The following is a 24,506-nucleotide window of genomic DNA, read 5'->3' on the forward strand; positions in this document are numbered from 1 at the left end:
ATCCAGACCTTGGATGGGGCTTCCTGTCCAGAACCAACTGGCAGGAGGTTTGCTTTGTACTTGCTTTGGCCATCAGCGGGAGACCCTCGGAAAGGAGCATTCCCCACTCTTGAGAACTTTGTGGGTTTTTCAAGCTTGTTATGTCAAGGAACCTTCCTGGGAGTGTTTTTCATTTCCTGACCTGCTCTTCTATTTGAGACATTGAAAAGGCCCCACGATTTCTTCTGTCATTCACCAACTTGCTTTCTCTCTCTCTCTTCCCACCCCACACCCCCGTTCCTTTGCTTTTTATCTGGCCATAGAGAGCAGGGCTAAGGGAGGGCTCAGAGGAGAAAGTCAAACCACCTCGTCCCAGGGCCCCAGAGAGTGACACGGGAGACGAGGACCAGGACCAGGAGAGGGACGCAGTGTTCCTGAAGGACAACCACTTGGCCATTGAGCGCAAGTGCTCCAGCATCACAGTCAGCTCCACGTCAAGCCTGGAGGCTGAGGTTGACTTCACGGTCATTGGTGACTACCATGGCAGCGCCTTCGAAGACTTCTCCCGCAGCCTGCCTGAGCTTGACCGAGACAAAAGCGACTCGGAGACCGAGGGCCTGGTGTTTTCCCGGGATCTCAACAAGGGGGGCCTCGGCCAGGAAGACGAGTCTGGGGGCATCGAGGATAGCCCGGAGCGAGGGGCCTGCGCCACCCCAGATATGCCCCAGTTTGAGGTACAGTGGAGCATCCTGGATACCTGGGCCCGGCGGGCACTGCATGTTCAGAGGGCCCCGGGCCATCTGCGAGAAGACCGAGCCGCCAGGCTGAAGCTCTGTTTCGTGTTGCATGACTGCCCCTCGCAGAAAGCATGGTTCTGTGCTCGCATGTTTGCCATCTTGGTTCACCCCTAACATGCACTCCTTGGCGTTTTAACCCTGTGACCCCATCGCTTGCCTGCTTGCCCGAGGTCAGGTGATGCTAGGAGGTCTGGTCTTACCCGCCTCCTCTCCCTGTCTGTGTTGCATGGCACCTGCAGAAGGCACGTGCTTACGGACTCGCCTGCGGCCTGGCCTGAAAGTCGATGGTTCTTCCTGATTCTGACCCGGCTCTTCTCCCCGGGGCCTGGGCTTGCTGGGGGAAGGGGCAGCAGTCTAAACCCATCTGGCCCGGGGTCTTAGGGGAGCAGCAGAAGCTCCAAGAGAAGAGGAAACGTCATCACTGAGGGGGACACCAGGCTCAACAGTGTCTGGGCCCCTCTGCTTTGTGTCCTTCCTTCAGAGGATCTTTGTCCCACGATCCCTTTGCCCTCTTGTCTCTTGCAGCCCCAACCTACCTCCCACCACACCCTCCTCTCTCCGTTCCAGGCTTTGAAATACGAACTCATCGACTCTGGGCGTTCACTCCGTGCTGTGCCCTTTGGGAGAAGTTTTCCTTTCCCTTCTCTGCCTTGCAAACTTGTCATGTTTCAGGACCAAGTTCGGCTCTCACATCTAGCAGATGCTTCCCTGACCACCCAGGGCGGAAGTGTGGCTCTGTCCACAGCCCCCTTGCTCTGCGATGTTTCTGCTCCCAGCATCCTCCTAGGTAGTCAGGCTGGCGGCTGCCATGCCTGCTCAGCCCCCCGGTGGCAGCTCCTCTAAGCCTGCGCGTGCCAGGCACTAATAGACGATTAACTGGATGAATGGCTTGATCTCACGGTTACAGTCATCTATAAGAATCCCTCTCACTACCCTCCCAACCAGATGGCAGGCTTTTTCATTCATTCATTCATTCAGCTCTCATATACTCACGGTCCCACGAACTGACCTTGCTGGGAGAGTCTGAAGAAACTGATCATTTAACCGAAGACTTCTAGAGGAGAGGTTGAAAACCGATGGCCCCAGGCCAGATCTGGCTAACACAGGTGTTTTCTTTGACTCTCATCGAAAAATCAGGACGTGGAATATAAAATCCACAGGTGTTTTTTTGTTTATTGGTTTGTTTTTAATCACTAAAAACATCAGATGATCCAAGTCATTCAGAAGCCATGGCTGCCATTGGCCAAACATGAGTGGTGAGAACATGTGTCCTCCTGTTCACCCCAGTCCTCCATGAGCCCAATTCACCCCTTTACATCTCCTGCCTGGCCCCCCTAGGCCCCCAGGTGTGTGACTCCCACTTTCAAGAGCAGTTCAAAGGAAGCAGCTGGGACGGGGCAGCATAATTGTTGAGGTCTGTCAGGATTCAGTGGCAAGTATCTAAGGAAAGTTCTTAGTGGGGGGCCTGGCACAGAGCCTGTTAGTTGAATAGTAGATGTTCTTTTACAGGTAGCCTAAAAACCAGCTTCTAGCCACCAGTAGCGGATGTGCGCCAAGGTCATGAGTGGCCCGTCTGGGTGCTGCTGGTGGCCCTGGCTCTCCCCTGGGGCTGGCTGGCTGGGATGCCGTGCCTCTTTGCCCTGACCTGTGTGCCCTTCCTGAGACCTGGCCTGCTGCAGGGGTGGGAGAGATGCCACAGTGGCCTGTGAGCAGGAGTCGGGCAGAGGCTTGGCTTATGGAACTTTCTCCCTCTTCTCCCTACAGTCTGTGAAAGCGGAAACCATGACTGTCAGCAGCCTGGCCATCAGAAAGAAGATTGAGCCCGAGGCTGTCCTGCAGACCAGAGTCAGTGCTATGGACGCTAGCCAGGTAACCGGGGCCTTCCACTGCACCTTGAGCGCAGGACATTTAGGTGTGGGGTCCTCACCCAGGCCAAGCCCCCAGGCCGACTCTTGCCACTTCAGCTTCCCCAGAGCCTCCAGGTTCATTTTGATGCTCTTCTGAGCTTTGCTGTCCTCCGTGAGCTCTGCGGTTGGCCGGTAGAATGAACTCCTGTCCTGGGCAGACCACACACACCTCTTACAGCCTCGACTTCCCATCTCTAAAATGGGAATGATCATGTCTCCCTGTCCTCCTGTGAGTGCTGTAAGGGCTAGCAGCAAGTGGACTAGACTGTGGCTCTCAGATTGCTTGAAGGAGTTGGAGAAGTTTCTTGAGGTAGCCCAGAGGCTGCTCTGGGGGAGAGAGAGGGGGCAATCCCAATCCAACTGTTGTCAGAATGACTCACATTGGATTATTATTATTATTATTATTATTATTATTATTATTATTTTTACACGTGGGGTTTCCATGTCAGATTGGCAAAATGAACAAACTGAGAAAAAGATTTTTAAAAATCATTTGCTTTAGCAAGATGAAGCATACTTGGTACCCTGGACAGAGCGGTCCAAAAGAGACACAGGTGTTGAGGTTTCTCTTGCAGTATTTTGATTTTTAAACTTTGAACCTTGAGACTTGTAGGTGTGATAGATGCCCCCTGAGTTCCTCCTGGCCAGAGGAGCTGCAGTGCTGGGGGCAGAGACTAGTCTGCATCTCAAGAAATAAGTAAGGTGTAAACGAACACAATGTGTCCAATTGTTTCATTTCCAGAATGTTCTTTCCCCAGTTTGTAACCTGCACAGTGGTCTCTCTGGCAGCTGGTGCAGAAGCCAAGACGCTCGAGTTCTGACGAACTATGTGATCTCAAGCTGCATGCCTCCTTGTGGCCTCTTTTGTTTTAGTGACCAGTGTTTTATTTTGTTTTCCTGTAGAAAAATACAGAGAAAACCTAAATAGGCCCCAAAGTCAACAGCCCAGTAATCCATAGTGACATCAAAACAAAATGACAAAGTGTTCACAGTTATGAAATTCAAATAGAACAAACTGAAATTTTTCTTACAATTCTTCCCAGAAAAAAAGATATATATGTATTCCAATGTATACACTGACATCTCTAGCGTGTAGAATTTTACACAAAAGAGATCCTCTTTTACACCTGACCTTTTTTTTAAAAAAAGATTTTATTTATTTATTTGACAGAAAGAGATCACAAGTAGGCAGAGAGGCAGGCAGAGAGAGGAGGAAGCAGGCTCCCCGCTGAGCAGGGACCCCCCCCAACACTGGGCTCTATCCCAGAACCCTGAGACCATGACCTGAGCCGAAGGTAGAGGCTTAACCCTCTGACTGTCTTGGAGCTCACTCCTCATTGCCCTCTGTGGGCCCACCGTACACTCAGTCCCACTTAGGAGTGGGCCCTGACTTACCCTGCAGTCTCCTGTCAATGGGCCTGCGGCTGTTTTGTCTTTGGCAGTTAATGATGAATGTTTCAGTGAACTTCTTCGTTCACACTTCTTGGCAACTTTTTCAGAGTTGATATCCAAAGGATGAACTCCCGGCTGTGGAATCACTAGGTCAAGGAACACAGGAATTGAGGTTTGCTTAGGGCTTGCAAAATTATCTGCGATTATTTGTCCTTTGCCAAATAAGATGATTCAAACAAACTGGGGGCATGTGAGGACCCCCCCCACCCCGTAATTCAGGCTGTGTGCGGACAAGCCCGTCTCCCCGCCAGCGCTTGTTTGATCACACAGCCCGTCCTGTAGCTGGGAATGCCACCTGCCCAGGTACCAGATGCTCCAGGCAGAGGCGGTGTGCCCCCCCCCACCTCTCTCTCTCATGACTCCTCTGGCCAGCAGGTTGATGGGACTGCCCCAGGGGGAAAGGATTCCATAACAACCACTCCCTCCATCACCACAGAGACCATATCGACCACCATGGTAAGTAGGACCCCAGGGTCTTCCCTCTCTGACCAGCCTCCTTGCCCTCGGGCAGCCAGATGACAGCATCACGTCCCTGGCTGTCTGGAGTGGTCCTCCTCTGCCCTCCCCGCATCAGGCATAGGACACAGAGTCGACCTCTTCTTGTCAGGCACCATTGTTACCACAGGACACCCAGTCAGATCTCAGTTTTCTAAACGGAATGATGTGGGAGGTGGAATCCCTGAGTCTCAGTTATCTGCACCGTCTCAGCCACAGCAGGGATAGAGGGAGGGCAGTACCATTCGATTATGTGATTATGGGCAAGGCGTGAGGATTGAGCTTGAAAGTCCCTGACAGACCCTGGCGGCTGTGCAGTTTCTCATGTCTCGGGCCACTTCCTTGCCTTGGTCAGTAGATGGCGTGCGGGGAGCCTAAAACTGGAAAATCCAAGATTTTTGGGACCAGCTCCTCAGGCTCTGGTTCTTTTTTTTTTTTTTTTTTTTTTTTAAAGATTTTATTTATTTATTTGACAGAGAAATCACAAGTAGGCAGAGAGGCAGGCAGAGCGAGAGAGGAGGAAGCAGGCTCCCTGCTGAGCGGAGAGCCCGATGTGGGGCTCGATCCCAGGACCCTGAGATCATGACCTGAGCCGAAGGCAGCAGCTTAACCCACTGAGCCACCCAGGCGCCCCGACAGGCTCTGGTTCTGATACTGATGTGCTGCCTGACCTGTGAAGCAGGGTCTTTGGCCTCAGATGTCTTCATCTGTAAAATTGGAGTAATCCCAATTCTGCCTGTTTCATAGGCTCTTTTTTTTTTTTTTTTAAAGATTTTATTTATTTATCTGAGAGAGAGAGATCACACCAGCACAAGCAGGGGCCCGGGTGGCAGAGGACAAGGGAGCAGGGAACCCAACATGGGGCTCCATCCCAGGACTCTGGGATCATGACCTGAGCCAAAGGCAGAGGCTTAACCAACTGAACCACCCAGGAGCCCCTGGTTCACAGGTTCTTAAAAGAGTCCAGTAATGTCACATCCTTTAATGATGACATAGACCAGATAGCTTTAGGCACCCAGGCTGTGTCGCCAGGCAAGCTGCCAAGAACTGTGTGTGGGTGATCTCACTGAGTCCTTACAAAAACTGGAGAGGATTTTCTTTTTTCTGCACACTTTACAGATGAAGAATCCGAAATACAGGGAGGTAAGGTGACTTCCTTAGGTCACACACCCAGTACGTAGAAGCTGGTCCGACCCAGAAGCCTCACTGTGCCCCTCAACCGCTCTGCACCCTCATCCCGACCACTGTGAACACTAGCCGATGGGGCCGGGGCCGGGGTCGGGGTTGGGGCCGGATCTGTCTTGAGTTGGTGTAAAGTTGTTTTCAAATGCTCTCTCTTGCCAAACCCCCGATAGACACCTAGGAAGGGCATGGCGTTTAGACTTACCCAACAGGTAGGTTTTGAGCAAACAAAGACAAATAACTCTGAACTGGTTATCAGCTCGCACCCTCTTTCCTGGTCACTCTGTCCCACCTCTGCCTCAGTCCTTCTCCACGTGACATCAGGACACTTCTAGGGCTAAATTTAAATTCACACTACGGTGAGTAGGGAGTTACATCGCTCATTTACCCACGTGCCCACCCACCCACCCATCCATCCATTCATTTCTTCCAAAAACATTTCTTAGTCTCTGTTGCCTGCCTGATTCAGAACACAGAGTTGAAGGAAATCTACTGCCTGCGAGAAGACATTTGTTCTAGTAGCGATCACGGGCACGTGTCATTGTTTAGGTCCTGGGCACACAGTGGTGAACAAGGCCCAGCTCTCCCACGTCCTGGCAGGATGACCCCTGGGCAAGTTACCTGAACCTCTCCAAGCCTCAGTTTCCACTTCTGTAAAATGGGGTGACGGGGAGCAGTCATAGCACATCCCTCAAAGGGTCAACCCAAGGAGGCACCAAGGTAATCTGTGCAAAGGCGTGCCTGGCACGTAGGAAGTGGTCTGTAAATGTGAGCTGCTGTACTTTTTGCCCTGCCTTCATGGAACAGGGTGACAGTGCTTTCTGGGGGGCACAGGGAGGACGGGTATGGGGTGACACCCATGCCAGGAGGACTGAGAAGGCTTTACCTCAGCAGGGACAGCTGAGCCATCCTTTGAGGATAAATGACAGCATGCCCACAGCAGAAGGCGTTCTAGGCAGTGGGGACAGCAGGTGCAAAGGCAGGGATAGGAAGGAGCGGAGCATTTGGGGAAAGGCAGGTGGCCAGTGAAGCAAGATGTCAGGTGCGGGGAAGAGGAGCGGGGTGGGGGGGAAGGGGCTGGAAAGGCATTCTGGGCCAGGGCGCGCAGAGCCTCCGATGTCACATAGGAAGTTCACGTTTTATCTACTGTGACAGTGGGGGGCAGTAGGGCATCCCTTCAACTTCCGACATGGGCGTGATGTCATCAAATGTGTGTTTCTGTGTTTTAGAAAGATCACCCTGGCAACTGTGTGGGACATCACGAGAGAAAATGTCCCTCCTGCCCTCCCTCCTCTCCTCAGCAAATACTTGTTGAATGCTGTGTGATGCGCTGTGAGCCCAGCACTGAGGGAGACAGAAAGTGCCCCGAGCATGCACGCCGTTGGGAGAGATGGAAAGAGAAGGCAGGGAACTGGTTTAGGGGCTGCGGCAGAGCTGGTGTACAAGGAGGTAGATGCTGAGAAGGCGGGCTGGGTTGAGGGATAACCAGGGGGAGGAACATGCAGGATTTGGTCATTGACAGAACGTTCAGGTGACAGAAGGCCCGATGGGGTCCTCTGTCTTAGGACTGGTGACCTAACCCTGACCTAGCCATTTTTTTTTTAAAGATTTTTATTTATTTATTTGATAGACAGAGAGAGATCACAAATAGGCAGAGAGGCAGGCAGAGAGAGAGAGGGAAGCAGGCTCCCTGCTGAGCAGAGAGCCCGATGTGGGACTCGATCCCAGGACCCTGAGATCATGACCTGAGCTGAAGGCAGAGGCTTAAACCACTGAGCCACCCAGGCGCCCCTGACCTAGCCATTTTTGAAGCACAGTCCTGGGAACCTTTAGAAAAGCAAATCTCTGCACCCCGCCCCCCAAACCTATCAAATCAGAAACTCTGGAGCACACCCAGAAGGTGTGACACCCCTCAAGTCGGAGAAGCTCTGATACAGAGAGCCCTGGAGGGGGTTACTCGTTAGTGGGAAGGCAGTGAATTCCATGTTGGATCTCTCATGAGTCTAAAGTGCCCATGGGACATTTCCAGGGGGAAATACTGAGGAAACAATTGGTTTTAAAGTCTGGGTTTCGAGAAAGATCTGGGCTCTGATAGAGGGATAAGGACAGGGGCCTTGTGAGAAAGCCTTGACTGGCTGAGGCGGCCCCGAGAGAGGGTAGCAAGGAGGAGAGCCCTCCGCTGGAGGGAGGAAGGGTCCAGAGCAGAGATGGTGGCATTGCCGTGGCCAGGGAGAGAAGCCACACCTCCTGGAGACAGGAGAGAGGACTGGCCAGAGATAAAGGAGAGGCGGGCAGTGCAGATGGTGCCTTGTTTCAAACGACATGTGTCCCCTTTAGTGGCCTCCCTTTTCAGTGTGAAAGGTGGAGGTGAGGCTTTGTCTGGGACAGAGGGAACCTGTGGGAGATGAAGAGGCTTAAGGGGAGAATTGCCCGGAGCGACTCTGAATAGGACTCAGAGGGGCTAGTGACTCTCCCGAGGCTGGCAGCAAGGAATCACGGAGCCCAGAAGGCTGCCGCCACCCTTTTTCTGAATCGAAGCACGGTTGACACACAGTGTGACATTGGTTTCAGGTGTATGACATCGCGATTTGACAGCTCTGTGTATGCTGTGCTCACCGCAGGTGTAGCTGCCATCTGTCCCCACACAACCCTGTTACAGTACCACTGACTGTGTTCCCTGTGCCGTACCCTTTATGCCCGGGACCTGTTCATCCCAGAACCGGAAGCCTGCACCTCTCGCTCCCCTTCACCCCTGGCTGCCCGTCCCTCCCCCCACTGCCCCTCTGGCAACTCCTAGTTCTCCGTATTTATGATCTGTTTATGCTTTTCTCATGGTCTGTTTGGTTTTTGCAATTCTACGGAGAAGTGAAATCATATGGCATTTGTCTTTGTCTGACTTATCTCACTTAGCATCATACCCTCAAGGTCCATCCGTGCTGTTGCAAATTGTCAGATCTCATTCTTGTTTATGGCTGAATAAGAGCATTGTATATCACATCCTCTTTACCCATTTTCTCCCGGTGGACACTTGGGCTGCTCCCGTATCTTGGCTATTGTAAATGATGCTGCAAAAAACATAGGGGTGCATATGTCTTTTCATTTAATGTTTTTGTTTTCTTTGGGTAAGTACCCAATACTGGAGTTCCTGGATCCTATAATATTTCCAGTTTTAATTTTTTTTCCAAGGAACCTCCATATTGTGTTCCAGAGTGGCCACAGTGGTGTGCACTCCTGTCTGCAGGGCACAAGGGCTCCCTTCTCTCCACATCCTCATCAGCACTTGTTTTTTGTCTGTTTAAGACATGCCATTCTGACAGGTGTAACGGGATAGCTCATTGCAGTTTTGATTTGCATTTACCTGATGAGTGATGCGGAGCATCCTTCTGTGTCTGTGGGCAAGGCTGCCCGCTTTTTGGCCTACCGCCAGGCCACATTCTGGGACTCCATCTGAGAAAGTTGCTCACTGGTGGAATGCCAGGTAAATGCCAAGGTCACTGCCTTGGTCAGAGGCAGGCTCCGGGTCAGGTGGGGAGTGGTAGGCAGGGCGAAGGCAGAGAGAGGGCTGCCATCCTTACCTGTCCCTTGGAAGGCAGAGGTTGTACAGACCAGGACCAGGGCTCAGCTAGAACAGACATAGCTCTGAGTCCCTGGACAGAATGGGGTGGGCCCAAGATGGTGCAGAGGTGGGAGATAGGGGCTGGCAACCAGGCCCCTTGACAAACGTGGGGCATGAGTCTCTAGTGGTTAGAATCCACCATAGGACCAGGAGAGCTGCTGCAGGGTGAGTGTTCTGAGGGCAGAGAAGTGTTGCACTTTGGGCTTGGAGTCTGACAAACGTTGGGGGGACATGAATAAGCCACTTGATGTTCTCTGGCCTTCTAGCTTCTCAACTCTGAAGCCAGAATATTAAAACAATTTCCTGTGGTTGTTCTGAGGATTAAATGAGATAGCGCATCCTTAACATAATACCGAGCACATGGCAAGGATTCAGAAGTAGGTATTATTAAATTGTTGGTAGCTAGCCTGTGTTCTTGTGTTTATCCTAAGATTGGGATTTGCCAAGCCCTTTCTTCTCTGTTAACATCATAATGTCTCTGAGGGAGTTGGGCAGGGTGTCTTTTTACAAAAAATGTTTAAGGCTTAATATTTTTAGGGCAGTTTATTTTTTTAGAGCAGTTTCACAGCAGAACTGAGAGGAAGGGACCCCGGATGCTCCATAAATGGGGATATATACAGAGCTATATATAGAGAGATTTCCCACATGCTCCTTACCCCTGCACATGCGTAGCCTCCCCCATAATCGTTACCATCGGCAAACCGACATTGCAGGGGTCCCGTTTTATAGGTAAATCCATGAGACCCATGGAACGGAGGTGGCTGTGCCCAGCTCATGGGGCTAGATCATGGCAGGGCCAGGACGAGAGCCTGAATGTCTCCCCTCCTTTGGTAGTGCTTCTTGAGAGCAATGCCATGTCTCATTTGCCCTTGTCCCTAACCCCAGGCACTGTACATGTTGAACGAGTGAGTGATAAGTATGAGAGCAGGTGTGTGTGTGCACGTGTTAAGTGCGTGACAGTGTCACTCCTTAACCTCATGGCCGTGAGAGCGACACAGCTGTGCGCTCTGGCCATCCTGGGGGCCCACTCACGCGAGATCCGGCCATCTGAGCACTATTGTTTCCCCAGGAGAACAGTCTCAAGTCCGGGAAGGGGGCAGCTGCCATGATCCCAGGCCCACAGACGGTGGCCACGGATATCCGTTCTCTTTCTCCGGTAAGTGGTTAGGGCCAGCTCAGGCTAGGGGACTCTGTGCTAAGAATGCAGTCCATAGGTGGCCCGAGTGAGCACAGCATAGAGCCCAGTGGGCTGCCCTTTGAAGCACAATGCCAGGAATGTGGATCGCTCTCAGATGCCTGTAGGGCTCCCTTGTGCCCACCAGAGTCTCATCCATCACCTCCACCCCCCACATACACACACCAGAGGGCATCGCAGCTTAGGGTGATGCAGCCCCCCTCCCTGGTGATGCTTGTGATGGGACAGCTCATTTGTATCTGCTGTTCTTATTGGCCAGGAGGAAAGATGGAGTAGGAGTCCAGAGGCTTGCACTCTGGACGTGGCTCTTTCAATGGCTCCCGTGAGCGTGAGGCTGTCACTTGAAGTCTCTTGCATCTCCTGCATTCTCCAAGCCTGTCCTTCTCCTTGTCTAGCCCCGGAGGCCATGTGTTCCCAGCTGGGATGGGGGTAGGGGGTTTGGGAGGGCTCTGTTTTTACCCTGGATCCCCCATTCATTCTTCTGAGCTGCCAGGATTCCCCCCCACCCCCGCCAAAGATTTATTTATTTATTTATTTATTTATTTATTTATTTGACAGAGAGACAGCCTGAGAGGGAACAAAGCAGGGGGAGTGGGAGAGGGAGAAGCAAGCTTCTGGTTGGAGCAGGGAGCCCAATGCGGGGTCCGATCCCAGGACCCTGGGATCATGACCTGAGCTGAAGGCAGATGCTTAATGACTGAGCCACCCAGGTGCCCCAGCTGCCAGGATTCTTAAAATCTGGAATCTTGTTAGAATTCTGGGCCTCAGGAATCTCAGGTTCTAGGAATCTGAGAGTCAGTGGTTTGAGAATGTCATGGATCAAGCATTCTAAAGATTCCGGTATTCCTGAATTCTTAGAGTCAATGATCTGAAGCATCTTGGACTTTCAAACTTCACCCTTCTGGGGCGCCCTTGGTTTACTCTCCCCACCCTCACCCTGCAGAGCCCAGCGTCCTTACCTGACCCCGGGGGTGGGGGTGGTTATATTCCGCAGATCATCGGGAAAGATGTCCTCACCAGCACCTACGGCGCCACCGCGGAAACCCTCTCCACCTCCACCACCACCCATGTTACCAAAGTGAGTAGCAGCAGGGCACCGTCTGCCCCCACCCTGGCCGTGGGGCTGGGCAAGGTCACGGCCATCGCTGTGCCTTGTATCGTGGACAGAGAAGACCAGCAGTGGTCTAGCTTCTGGAGTGCTACGTGCTCTGATCTGTACTATGGGTCATCCTAGGCACGGGCCCCGCCCCTCATCATCGGCAGCCAGGCTGGCAGGGGGGGTGGGGCCAAGACCCCCTTCCCAGAAGCAATTCGGAGCCATGGCTTTTGCACCTTATAGACCTTACGTGCTGGCAGGATTTAGAAGGGGTGAGGTAAGGAAGCCTCAGAGAGTGAGGAGGGCTCTTCTGGAGAAAGTGGGATTTGTGCGGGGTCTTAGGAAGCCGGGTAGGACTCGTGACGGAGGAGAGGACAGACACAGGTGTTCTCTAAGCAACACAGGAGATGGGAGCAGAGACTGCATTTGTTTATTTGTTCCCATTTGCTAGTGAACGTCAAGCTGCTGCCTGCCTCTGTGCGAGGGGCAAAGGTGACCGCTGGAAGTGCTGCATGTTTGTGGGGATGGCAGTGGGGGTGGGGGTGGGGGGGTGTGGGTCTCCGTCAGGAAGAAGTAGTGTGGAGGGGGCGGAGCTGTGGGAAATTGGGGTGGACTGGAGGCAGGTGAAGCCAAATAGAGACAAAGCCCAGGACAGATGGGACTAGGAAGGGTTTAAGAGCCATTGGAACACTGTCAAGATTTTTAAACTGGGGAGTGACCCAGCACAAAGAGGTTTAAGAAGAGGAGATTAGGACCATCAGTGTGCACAGGTAGATGGGGGAGCGAAGAGAGAGGGGCGTGGAGTGACTAGGAATGGGGGCCCTGGACTGGTGGGGGAAGGAAGAGGCAGGGCTACGGGAGGGGACCACTCCCTGTGCATCAGCTGTGATGCAGCCAATGAGCGCAGAAGGCTGAAGGCAAGTGGTTCCACGCCCGGGGGGGGGGGGGGGGGGGGGGGGGGGGGGGGGGCCGGAAGAAGGCAGGAAGGGGTGCAGGCCGGAGAAGAAGGCCTGGAGGAGAGGGGCCGGGAAGGCAGGTTGAGGGGGACGTTCTGCCGAGCCATCTAAGGGAGAAGTCCGCTAGGTACCACTGGCCGTTATGCACACACCAACTGTCCCAGCCCTGCCGCATCGCGTGTATGCAGGACTCAGCACCTTTGCACATTCCCAGGAAGCTCCCTCCACAACACCCCCCGCCCACCCACCCAAAACATTTGTGAGCAATGTTGACTTCACTGAAAGTTTTAGGGGAGGGTTTTCCATCACACACCCCGCTGCATACAGCTCAGAAAACTGTTCTGCCCGAAGTCACTCCCCCACCTCCTCCCTGCAAACCAGGAGTCCCCTTCTTTCTGTCCGTTCCCGGCTCCTGCTGGGATTTCCCTCAGCTACCACCCTCCTCGATATGCCAAGCAGTTAGTTCCTTCCCCATCTTCTACTTCTAGACTTGTGCCCAAACCCTGCCCTTTCGGAAAACAGTGGACGTTATAAGCATCACCAACGTGGTTTTCTCTTGTAGTGTTGTTTGAAGTCATTTAAGATAGAACCGTGTCACCATTCACATTTCATTCATGTGTTCATTCAACGACTCTGCATTTAGCACCTGCCCTGGTCAGATTGGACAGGGGGGGAGGCGAAACGGAAATGAGCAAAAGGCAGCCCCTGCCCTCAAGAGCTCCAGCCTAGCGAGCCAGGCCAGGTCACGCACACAAGGTCAGCATGAGGCAGAGAGCCCCAGAAGTGGCGCAAGAGAGACAGACTTGGTGGTCGGGGAATACCAAGGCAGGAGGGGGGCAGGGTCACCAACCTGGATTAGGGAAGCCTGACTTGAGCTGGGCTCGGAAGACCTAGAGGGGGCAGTTTGGTCGTTGGGGGGAGTGGTAGCCGCGGGGGAGATGTGCCATCTAAAGTCCCAAAAACCAGAAGAGGGAGCCAGGAGAGAAGGTGACTGCTGGTTCCAGCCTCGTCCTTGAGGGGTGCTTTGGATGGGTGCCCGGTCACACCCTGGCAGGACCCAGAGCTGACCTTCCTGCCCTTTCACTCTGCAGACTGTGAAAGGGGGATTTTCTGAGACGAGGATTGAGAAGCGGATCATCATCACTGGGGATGAAGATGTTGATCAAGACCAGGTATGGGGGTAGGGAACGCTGATCCTGGGGGCAGTCCCCAGCCCCTCCCATATTGGGTCACCTGTGGACAGCTGCCCTTGTGGGCAGAGGATCAAGTCCATTTCATGCTGATCCTTATTCAGACAATGAGCCCCAAATGAGCCCCCCAAAAAGGGGCATAGAATGGGAGCCCGAAGAAGCCAGAGAACCCAAGCTCTGGGCTCTCCCTTTTAACTCTTTGACCAGTGCCTCTCCTGGGCCTCAGTTTCCACAACTGTACAGGAGGGGCTTGTCGGTCTCCAGGGTCCCTCCTGTATTCGATATCCATTCCTCACTTTGTTGCTCCTGTCTACCAGGCCCTGGCTTTGGCCATCAAGGAGGCCAAGCTGCAGCATCCTGACATGTTGGTAACCAAAGCTGTCGTATATAGAGAAACAGACCCGTCCCCAGAGGAGAGGGACAGGAAGCCACAGGTAAGACCTCTGAGGCTCAGCAGCCAGGAGTGGTGAGATCTTCCGAGGGTCGTTTCTATCAGGTGGCTTGGTCCCAAGCACAGCTTTATGTCCCCACGTTCCTGGTTTGTGGCTCAAAGGGGAGAAGTAGCTTCCTCAAATATAACAAATCAGAGTGGGGAGTGGGGGTGGGGAAGACTGGTTCCTTGGCTTCTTGGGGGCTTCAGGCCCAAGTATATCTGGACGTGATAAGGCCAGGGAATGAGGGTGGATAGCCCGTCCTGAGGCGGGACAGCTGGAGACAAGCATAGCCTTACTGGCCATTACCTAAAAACCTGAAGCCAGAAAAAGGCCCCTCAGGCCAACCGCCACTTTCCTGTCCCTGATTCTCTGCCTCCATCACAGGTCACTGGATGTTGCTAAGGGGGAATATGATGACCAGAGTTCTTGATTCCATCTGTGTTGCTAGATCGCAAACCCTTGACTTCTCAGGCTACCTTGGGTCAGAAACTTACTTTTCTGTTTCCTTATGGATGGACCATGCCTTGCTGAACAAGAGGAAGGAGATGGTGCTCTAGCAGATAGGGCTTTTATTAGCCTATATTGGGGGAGGGGTTATTCTGGTCCCTCTGGAAATTGACTGAATTTTATCAGGCATATAAAATGAAATCTCACAGACATTGAGTTGAGTGGGAGAATTCTATTTAAGTTCAAAAGTAGGCCAAACTAATCAGTGATGGTAAAAGTCAGAATACTGCTTAGTTCCGGGATGTGATATTGACAGGAAGAGTCACGGGGAAACCTTTGGGGGTGCTGGAAATGTCAGCATCTTGAACGGAGTAGGTCACATGGGTGTAGACATATATAAAAATGTGTCGGGCTATATACTTGGATTTGTGCTACAGTGAAAAAAGAACTCATCTCAAAGACCCCTACAAGCAGCAGATCTCCTTTGGCCCTCTTCCCTGATGAATAAGACTGTGTTTTCTAGAAAGATACAAGAATGTGGATCACCACTCCCTTCTTGTCAGAAGAAAATGCACTGAAACATTTTCCTTCCACCTTGAAGGGCTGCCAAGCCCTCGTCTAGACTGTGCTGTCCAACAGAACTTTCTACAGTGATGGTCAGGTTTTCTTCATACCATGCAAGACACATGGCTGTCGAGCAATTGCAATTGGCTAATCTGAAATCAGACATGCTTTAAGGGGAAAAGGTATGCAGGGTTTTGAAGACTACATATGAGACAAGGCTTGCAATATGTCTCAATAGTGTTTCTATTCATTACAACCTCAAATGATCATATTTGGATGTACTGGTTTAAGTAAAATGTATTATTATAAGTCCATTTCCCCTGTTTCTTTTACTCTTTTTATGGTAATTTGAAATTTAGAATTTTAATTTGGAAATGAAAAGTTTCTACCTAGAAGGGTTAAGGAAATTAGAAATATCTAGAAAATTTAGCGAGTTCTAGCTAAAGGAATTTAAATTCCATACGTGGCTCTCATTTCTATTTCTGCTGGACAGCACTGCTTCTACAGAAGTAGCAGCTGGTCATGGGCAGAGCCTCCCCCCAGCCTTCCTCGGACTTCCATGCAAACAGTCCTTCCTGTCCCCTCCATCGTCCAGTTATTCCTGCCCATTGTCCCCCAGATCTCCGAGGGGTAGTGCACTGGCGGCATCACCGGGGGAATACGGGTACTGGAGAACTAAGATCATAAAGTCTGATTTAGAAGGGCTGGACCAGACCTGGGAATCTGTATTTATGCGTTGGAAGTCCATGGGCAGCTACTGGTGCAAAGCATTCTGTGTTGCGAATCCGGGGACCTGGCTCTAGTCCCAGCCATTCCCTCCTGGGCAAGCAGTTTCCTCACTTGCAAAACAAAGAGAAGGGGCAAGCCCTTTCCAGGCATGGCCTTCTGGCTGCCAATTTGCTTTCGTAGAGTACCTGTCACGGGTTTCTCCTATTTTTTTCCTTTCCCTGTCTTTTTGCTCCCCATCTTTCTTGGGGCACTTCCAGCCAGCCCCCCAGGCTCCTGCCTTCCCATTTTCCCACTCAGGGCTCTGGTTCCTGCTGCCATATCCTAGTCACCCCCCACCACCACCACACGCCCCCCCCCCCAGCAACCAACACCATGCAGCCTTTTACATCTGCCCACTTGGTGGGTCTCCTTCGCCCCCTGTTCGTTCTTCCTTTGATGGCATTGTCCACACTCCACCGCGCTCTGTCTCGCCTCTCTCTCCGTCCCCCTCCTTCCCTCTCTCCTCACCCTCCCTTCCTCTGGTCTCGCTCTCTCTCCTTCTCTCTCTCCCTCTGTCTCTCCTCTCCTTCTCCCTCTCAGATCCTTCTGTAAAGTTCACCGTGTTCATGTCACCCTGGAAAGACAGAAGTTTCTCCCTTGCCTTTTCTCTCCATATGCTTTACACTACTTAGGAAATACCTTTGACCCCTAATATCAGCAGACTCTCTCATTCTGGGGAGGGGTCTTCTCTGAATTTGAAGACTCCTTTTTAAAGTGCTTGAAACATGTCAGTTTGATGGATGGATATCTTGGTAGCCCACGGAAAGATCTGGAATCCTGCAAACCTGATTTCGTCTCAGCCCTGCCTGCCATTAGCCATGTGACTTCGAGCAGATTGTTTAATCTCTGCACTTTGCTCATCGGCGAATGGTCAGCAACCGTATTCACAGTGACAACAATTGCTGAAATGTGTGGAGTGTCTACACTCTTCCAGGCACGAGGACATGCACTTGACCAACGTATTGTCATCTGCTCGTTCTCATAAATGAAGAAACTGAGCCCCTGAGATGTTAGGTGACTTGCTTGGAGCCATGGGGCTTGGTGAGGGAGTCAAAGCTCATCTGTGAGACTCCAGAGCCACCCTGTGGTCTTAACCTCCTTATCCCATAGGGTTTGTGAGATTCTACATACACAGCAGTTAACACGGCACCTGGCACATAGTAAGTGCTCAGTAAAAACTAAGGGTGATTCTGATTATTATCAACTCAAATTAAGCTGTCAAAACACTGCACATTCAGACTCTGATGTAATAAACTAAGAAGGATAAATTATAATATGGTATCATTTAGGTGTCCTTGGCATTTCTGAAGTGTCTAAAGTCTTTTGAAGACATTCCATGTCATGTTTACACTGAGCTATAAGACTTCAAGTGCAGCCTGCCACTGTGGGAAAAAAAATTCCTCAGGAAGCTAGCAGAATTGAGTACAAAGAACACACCCTTTGGAGCCCAAAACTCCCTGCTAGCAGTGTACCCAGAGGAACCTCCTTGGACCTCAGTTTCCTCATCTATAAAATGAAGTTCACCTAGGAATTGGAGCTGCGATAATAATTAGCATCTGTGAGTGTCTTAGTTCAGGCTGCTTTGACAGCACACCATAGACTGGGTGGCTTAAACAACACATGTTCATTTCTCCCAAGTATGGGGGCCTGGGAAGTCCAAGATCAAGGTGCAGGTGGCTGTCTTCTCTATATGTCCTCATGTGGCAGAGCAGAGAGAGAGAATCTCTCTTGTTTATCTTTTTATAAGGGCATTAATCCTATATATGAGGGTTCCATCCTTATAACCTAAGTACCTCCCAAAGACGCCCCCCCCAAAATCCTTTACATTGGGAATTAAGGCTTCAACATAGGAATTTTGGTTGGGGGGGGTGGGGGACACAAATATTCAGTCCACAGCAGTGACACACAAGGACAGCACCTCACGTACAGATCCTTAGCACTGTGAAACCGCATTCTTATCCCCCAAGGTTTCGCCATGTTCAGGGATGGATGAGAGCCCTGGGTAAGTCAGACTGTAAGCTTCCACCACCAGCCTGGTGCACAAGCCCTGGCTCCTTGCAGGTGTCCATCTTGCTGGCCTTTAGCTTCTCTTCCCTCCCTGAATCCTCCAGAAACATCTGTTCAGAGTGCACTTGACTCTTGGCCTTCCTTTCAGAAGTTCCTCCTCTTTGAAGTTCTTGTTCTGAGTGCGGGAAGCACACCCGTCTGACACAGGGTCTTTCTACTCCCTGCAACTCTCAGGCCAGATGTGTGGTTTCTCTTCCATCTTCTCCCACTGGCCCATCTCTCTCAGACAGGACCTGTCTCCACAACACTGCAACACCCAGCTTCCTTACTTCCAAGATCTGGGAGGGTAAAACTGACCTGTTTCAAAGCAGGAATCTTGGGTTCTAGTCTCATTTCTGTCACCAACTCACTGGGACATTGAACCCTCTGGGTCTCCATTTTCCCATCTGTCAACTAAACTGAGAAGAATTTTGTGTCTAGGACTCCCTTCACACCGGACCCTATGTGAATGGGAAAGGGCAGAAAGGATTACTACCCCACCCTGTTAAGTGGTTCTGGGGAGCTGCTGTGCACCATGCATAGTGATGAGCATTAGAAAGACAAAGATAGGGGCACCTAGGTGGCTCAGTGGGTTAAAGCCTCTGCCTTTGGCTCAGGTCATGATCCCAGGGTCCTGGGATCAAGTCCCACATTGGGCTCTCTGCTCAGCGGGAAGCCTGCTTCTTCCTCCCTCTCTACCTGCCTCTCTGCCTGCTTGTGATCTCCGTCTGTCAGATAAATAAATATAATCTTTACAAAAAATTATTTAAAAAAAAAGAAAGAAAGAAAGACAAAGATAAGTAAAAGGCAGCCATTGCCCTCAAGGAGAGCCAAACAGTGTGTGGCTAAGTTAACAACAGCAGTAATAATAATAGGAACAGTTAGGTACTTGTTCAGTGGTTCCTGTTTGCTAACCTTTGTTTCGAATCCTCCCCTCCCCGTAACTGCGTGAGGAAGCACCCATTTTACAGAGGAGCACAGGAGGCCTAAAGAAGTTAAGAAACTCATCCAAGATGGCAGAGCTCGTAGCCCATAGAATGGGATTTGAACTCAGGCCATCTGATGGTGGACCCCATGCACTTGACCACAAAATTTTGGAGTCAAACTTGAGTTGGAATCCAAGCTCCAATTTCTTTATGGAAACGCTGCTCGCTGGGGTTTAATCCCAGGACACACAGGCCCATGGAGATGAGAGAGAAAAAGAAATAACTTCTGCAATCACAACTAAACAATTCTTAGACCAGGAGGAGGTAGGAAGAAAAGGTGAGCCGCATGGGATCTGAGCCTCTTAGTGTTAAAGGAAACTTGGACAGATTTCCAGACAGATGCAGGTTCAGGTCTTGGCTGTGTGACCTTGGACAAGTCACTTGATCTTCCTGAGCCATAATAAAGGGCATACAGGAAAGGGAGCTAAAACCACCTCTTGCTGTGTATTTAAAGATGAATGAGAAAAAGTTACTAATTTTTCTTGTTCTCTTCCTTCGTGTCCCCTTCCCTCCGTGCCTCCGGCTCTAGGAATCCTGACCTCTGTGAAGAGATGCTGGCGCTTCTGGTCCAACCCAAGCCAGAGAACCGTTAAGAAGGGGCCTTCATTCTGGATTCTCCGACTCAACACCGCAGTCCCAGCTGTGACGTACTGTCACCGAAGAGGGACTGGGAAAGGAAAAGCATATATATATAGATATATATAGATATAGATATATATACAGGAAACACCGCGTGCTTGCACTGCTGCTGGGGCTGGCCGCACCTTCGGCCAACAGCAACAACCAACATCTGAACACCTACATTTCCTTTGCAGACAAATTGAAGAACTGGTGGGATTTTTCAGGAAAAAAAAAGTATATATATATATATAAAATGACAATAATCTCTCACTCCCCCTTTCGAAGCCCTGCGGAACGACAAAAGCAAGCCAGACCACGATGATCATAGGAGTCCAAAACGACCCTGGTTCTGCACGTTACCTTGCGTGGACGAACGAGCATTCCATTTGTCCTGAAGCGTGTGCTGCCCACTGCAGTGCAAAGGAAACACTCTTGCAGCAAAGCAAGAGAAATCTCAGCAGCGAGACACGCGCCGTCAACCGTTTGCCAAGAAAGAAAGAAAATCCCCCACTCGGAAAGGAGGAACACTGGATTATTATTTTTTGGGTCTTGACACTGGGCTGCAAAATCCACCTTCCTTTCTTCCGCCTCCCCTCCCCCTCGACTCACTCGTCTTGTTGTCATTTCTGTCTCTGGCTCCCTCCTCCCCCTCCCCCACCCTCTGTATCCCGGTCCTGCCGATGACTCTGGTTTGAAACAAGAAAAAGAAGAGAAAGCAAGCGCAGAAAACCCAGCCACAGGAAGGAAAGTAGACACTGTGCGTTTATGGGTTGTCACGATGAAGGTGCAGCTTGTAGGAGATGTGTATGGATGTGCTTTTAAGTTATGTATATGACATATAACAGGAAACAAATATTAAAATAAACAGTGCTGGTAAGTATGAAGCTGACATTTTAAAATTATAATTATCCGACTGTGATTGATGTATTCCAAGGTTCTTAGATCGCACTGAACCAGCCCAGCCAAGGAGACCTGGACTCTGGCTGTGGGCTGTTCGCAGGAGGAGCTGACGGTTCAGCGTAGTAATACAGTGTGTGGTATTTGTAACTGGTTGATTGGTGGGGAGGGGTGGGGTCTCCAGAAGGAGGGGCAGGTATTTGGCAAGGAGGAAGAGACAGATGTAGTCCAAGATGCCTTCCCTGCTTTGGGCAGCAGCCACCAGGGCCTGATCTGTGCTCAGCTGTGGGGTCCAGGGTCAGGATTCCACTACAGGGGTCCCCGGCTCAGCCCCCATAGCCCCCTAGGGGGTTTGCTTCGGTTTTCAGTCTTCTCTTTTTTCAGCCACGTGTCTTTTCCCTGACCACATTGTGACAGCTGACTCCCCATGCAAAGAGATGGGACACCCTTGGCCACTGCAGAGAATGGTGGCTTTAACCTGGCTGTCCGGAGAGCCTGGGGCGCTCTGGTCCTCTCCCCTCCCACATTCATTCTCTTCCTCCTGGACCAAAGCACCCATGGCAGAGACCCTGAACAAGGGCAGGCCCCGATAGGACAAAACTTCATTTACAAAGGCTTTGCCTACCACCACCCAACCCCGCCCCCCCCCACTCCGCCCCCTCCCCACCCTGAATAAGCCGCCGAAGAAATGTGTTGCTCAGAGGCTCCTTCTCTGTGTGAGACTGGCTTTGGAAACCTCCCCTTCAGCCAGCATCTGAGCTCTGAGCTGTACCCTCAGAGTCCCCAGAACTGCCTTCAGACCACAGAAGCCCTTGGAGAATACCCCAACCAAAGCTCGGGCTTTCCCAGGCTTGCCTGCCAGGAGCTGCTCCCCGGAGCTCAGTGAGTCCCCTTTGGAGGGAATATGTCCCTACTGCACTTTAATTTCTCAGTCCCATCTTACCTGCCCTGCCCCACCTCTACAGCGGCCATTGAAGTCATTCAACAAATATTTATTGAGTACCTGCTTGTGCCAGGCACTAGGCTTGGACTGCAGGAGAGAATGTGGGAGAGGGGAGGGACCTGGAAGCTCCCCGAGCCAGCCTTACATCTTCAATCACGGCTTGCCCCTCGGAGCATTTTCACATTCTCTCCAATTATTGGCCATTGCCCGGGGATACCCCTTGGCTTACTTGTCAGTTACCCCAGTGACATAAATACTTAGTTTGCTAAGCCGGTGCTGACCTGAGAACAAGAAACCAGAACAGTGTTGGCTAAATGGGACAAAATGGGACAGAGAGCAGGCAGAGAGAGACCTGCCCCTGGGGCTCAGAGGGCAGATTCAGCCATCTCCACCCCCAGCCCCCAACCCCCTGGAGCAAGACCAGTGGCTCACTCCAACCCCCATCCCCACCCTGAGTGCTACTTCCCATGCACCAGGTTCTTTTTTACTACCTTGGTGGAGAAGCCACAAAACCTCCTTCCCACCCGTCTCAACCTGAAATCTCCTATTTTCTTTCTGGGCCAAGAGCTGGAATGGCTCCACCCCTTCCCCGGGCCACCCGGAATGTGGCTCAGGCACCCCTGTCTTTGCAGGAACCAGGTGCCCGAGCACACGGGTCACACCTCAGAGGGAGAGTATTTGTTCTGGATCCTGCACCTGTTTACAGCCCCTGAATGTGTGGCTTCAGAGCAGGGATGAAGGGACCAGGCTTAGCTTGTGAGCTGGCCAGGGTTTGTGGAGCTCTCCATCCCACAGATGCTGTGACCTTCCTTCCGTGGAGAGGCAGGTAGTGCCACCAGGGAGGAGGGGAGCTGCAAAGCTGAAATCTAGGGCACTGCTTCCTCCCATCCTCCTCTTCATAGAGAATATAGATGTTTGTCTTGTCTGTCTTCAACCTACTTTTCTTTTTTCCTTTTTGCATCTCTCATCCTTTTTGTGCTGCCTATCCACCCAGGAGACCATGTAGCATGATGGAAAATGTCCTGGAGGGTATCCTGGCTCAGCCCCTAACTCACCATGTGACATTGGTCTAGTCCCACCCCCGCCTTTGGGGCCTCGGTTTCCCCATTTGCAAAATGAGTAGGATAAACCAGATGCTCTCCAGGGTCTTTTCCCAGTCTGCTGTCCTACAGATCTTCATTTTTCTCTTGTTTTGCTTTCTTGGGATCTTTTTCATCTGAGGGGACAGGAGGTGCCAGGACCTGTTTCAGTTTGTGAATCCTGCAAGCACATTCCAAGACTGGCCTGCGATTGCATGAGCAACATCACTCTAAATAATTTTTTTTTTCAAAAGCACCTTCCAACCAACTGCGATGCTGTCCTGTTCCTTTTTACTCATACCCCTCCCTCCCCTCTTGTCCCCACGCTCCCCCACCTCAGTGCTCTGTGCTGTATGCGTGTGCTCTCTGTTCTTGTATACTCAATAAAAGTGAAATAAATGTGTTTGATGCTGAACCACAAACTGCCTTGGCATCTCTCTCTCTCTCTCTCTCTCTCCTTCTTCCCTTAGCTACCAGTACGGGTTGGCCTTGTGGGGAGGGCTCAAACAGGTGTGGAAGAAATCCCAACCTTGAACACTTTGATGCAACACTTATTTGCAGCTTCCAGTATGGTCTCTGACTTGGGTTAGGCTCTGCAGGCACAACCGCAAATAAGACAAATTTCCTACCCTCCGGGAACTCTCAGACTTGTGGAGTACTGGAAACATAATACAACAGGCAAGCAGTCGGAGATAGTTCTGGAGTGATTGGCACCAGGAAGGACATGCACAGAGGCAGGAGATGGCTGCTGAAGGAGACCACTTAAACAAGGTGGCCAGTTATGGCCTCCCTGAGGAGGAGCTAAATGAAGAGAAAGATCCAGTAAGGTGAGGGACTTGAGCAAGATATTCTAGGCAGGGGCGCCTGGGTGGCTCGGTCGGCTCAGGTCATGATTCTAGGGTCCTGGGATCAAACCCCGCATTGGGTTCCCTCTCCCGCTGCTTGTGCTCTCTCTCTCTCTGTGTGTCAAATGGATGAATAAAATCTTAAAAAAAAAAAAAAGAATGGGGTGCCTGGGTGGCTCAGTGGGTTAAGCCTCTGCCTTCAGCCTCAGGTCATGATCTCAAGATCCTGGGATCGAAACCTGCATCAGCTCTCTGCTCAGTGGGGAGCCTGCTCCCCCCACCCCTGCCTGCCTGCCTCTCTGCCTACTTGTGATCTCTCTCTCTCTCTGTGTGTCAAATAAATAAATAAAATCTTAAGAAAAAAAAAAAAAAGACTATTCTAGGCAGAAGGAACAGTAAGTCTGTCGGCCCCAGGACATAGAGGGGCTTGATGCATGGAGGAACAGCATGATCCCTCCTCTTTCTGAAAGAAGAGCACTTACATTGGGGGTCTCTTCCTACAACCCTCTCCATGGGAACCTAGTGGTTAATGTATACCGTGACCCCCAGCTTCAACATTTGCCCACCTCCACATACATTGCCATGTCCCTCTACATGCCACTTGTCCCTTTAATGACTTATTTAAATGGACTCTGTAAATTATATATATATATATGTGTGTGTATAAATGTATATGTATATCTATATGAAACATTACTTCCATAAATCAAAAACTAGTGTCACTTCCCAAAGAAAGGAGGTCTTCATAAAACTAAATGCAAAAATATAAAATTAAAAACCCATAGTCCATGTAAAACTTACTCCTTAGGCTACCTGAGTTGCATGTACCACACTTTCCTTTTTATTCTAAGTGGCTAACCCCAGGCCAACTTCTCTATTGCCCCAAATCTCACAAGCAAGAACCATTATAAATAATTGGATGCATTTTCCTCCACTCTTTTTCCAGGTATGTATATCTCTTCAGAGCTTAAATTACCTGGGACATACCATTCTTTTTTTTTTTTTTAAAGA

General features: G+C 51.0%; 1 protein-coding gene across 21 annotated transcripts in view; it reads left to right on the forward strand.

Moving 5' to 3' along the window:
• EPB41L1 (erythrocyte membrane protein band 4.1 like 1) overlaps positions 1–23,072 on the forward strand; it is a 122,672-nt gene extending 99,600 nt beyond the window's left edge. For 8 of the 21 annotated variants that reach the window (XM_082746213.1, XM_082746198.1, XM_082746216.1 and 5 more), the window contains 8 exons: positions 303–713; positions 2,541–2,645; positions 4,508–4,591; positions 10,498–10,584; positions 11,618–11,701; positions 13,767–13,847; positions 14,183–14,299; positions 19,640–23,072. In XM_082746213.1, the coding sequence (XP_082602339.1) occupies positions 303–713; positions 2,541–2,645; positions 4,508–4,591; positions 10,498–10,584; positions 11,618–11,701; positions 13,767–13,847; positions 14,183–14,299; positions 19,640–19,648 (978 nt within the window). In that variant the 3' untranslated portion in view covers positions 19,649–23,072. The remainder of the gene's footprint in view (positions 1–302; positions 714–2,540; positions 2,646–4,507; positions 4,592–10,497; positions 10,585–11,617; positions 11,702–13,766; positions 13,848–14,182; positions 14,300–19,639) is intronic. The other 13 variants (XM_082746209.1, XM_082746211.1, XM_082746200.1 and 10 more) reach the window with 7 other exon arrangements.
• Positions 23,073–24,506: the final 1,434 nt, after the last annotated feature.

The sequence above is a fragment of the Mustela nivalis genome (genome assembly GCF_964662115.1).
Source record: "Mustela nivalis genome assembly, chromosome: 8".
In the NCBI taxonomy this organism is placed as follows: Eukaryota; Metazoa; Chordata; class Mammalia; order Carnivora; family Mustelidae; genus Mustela; species Mustela nivalis.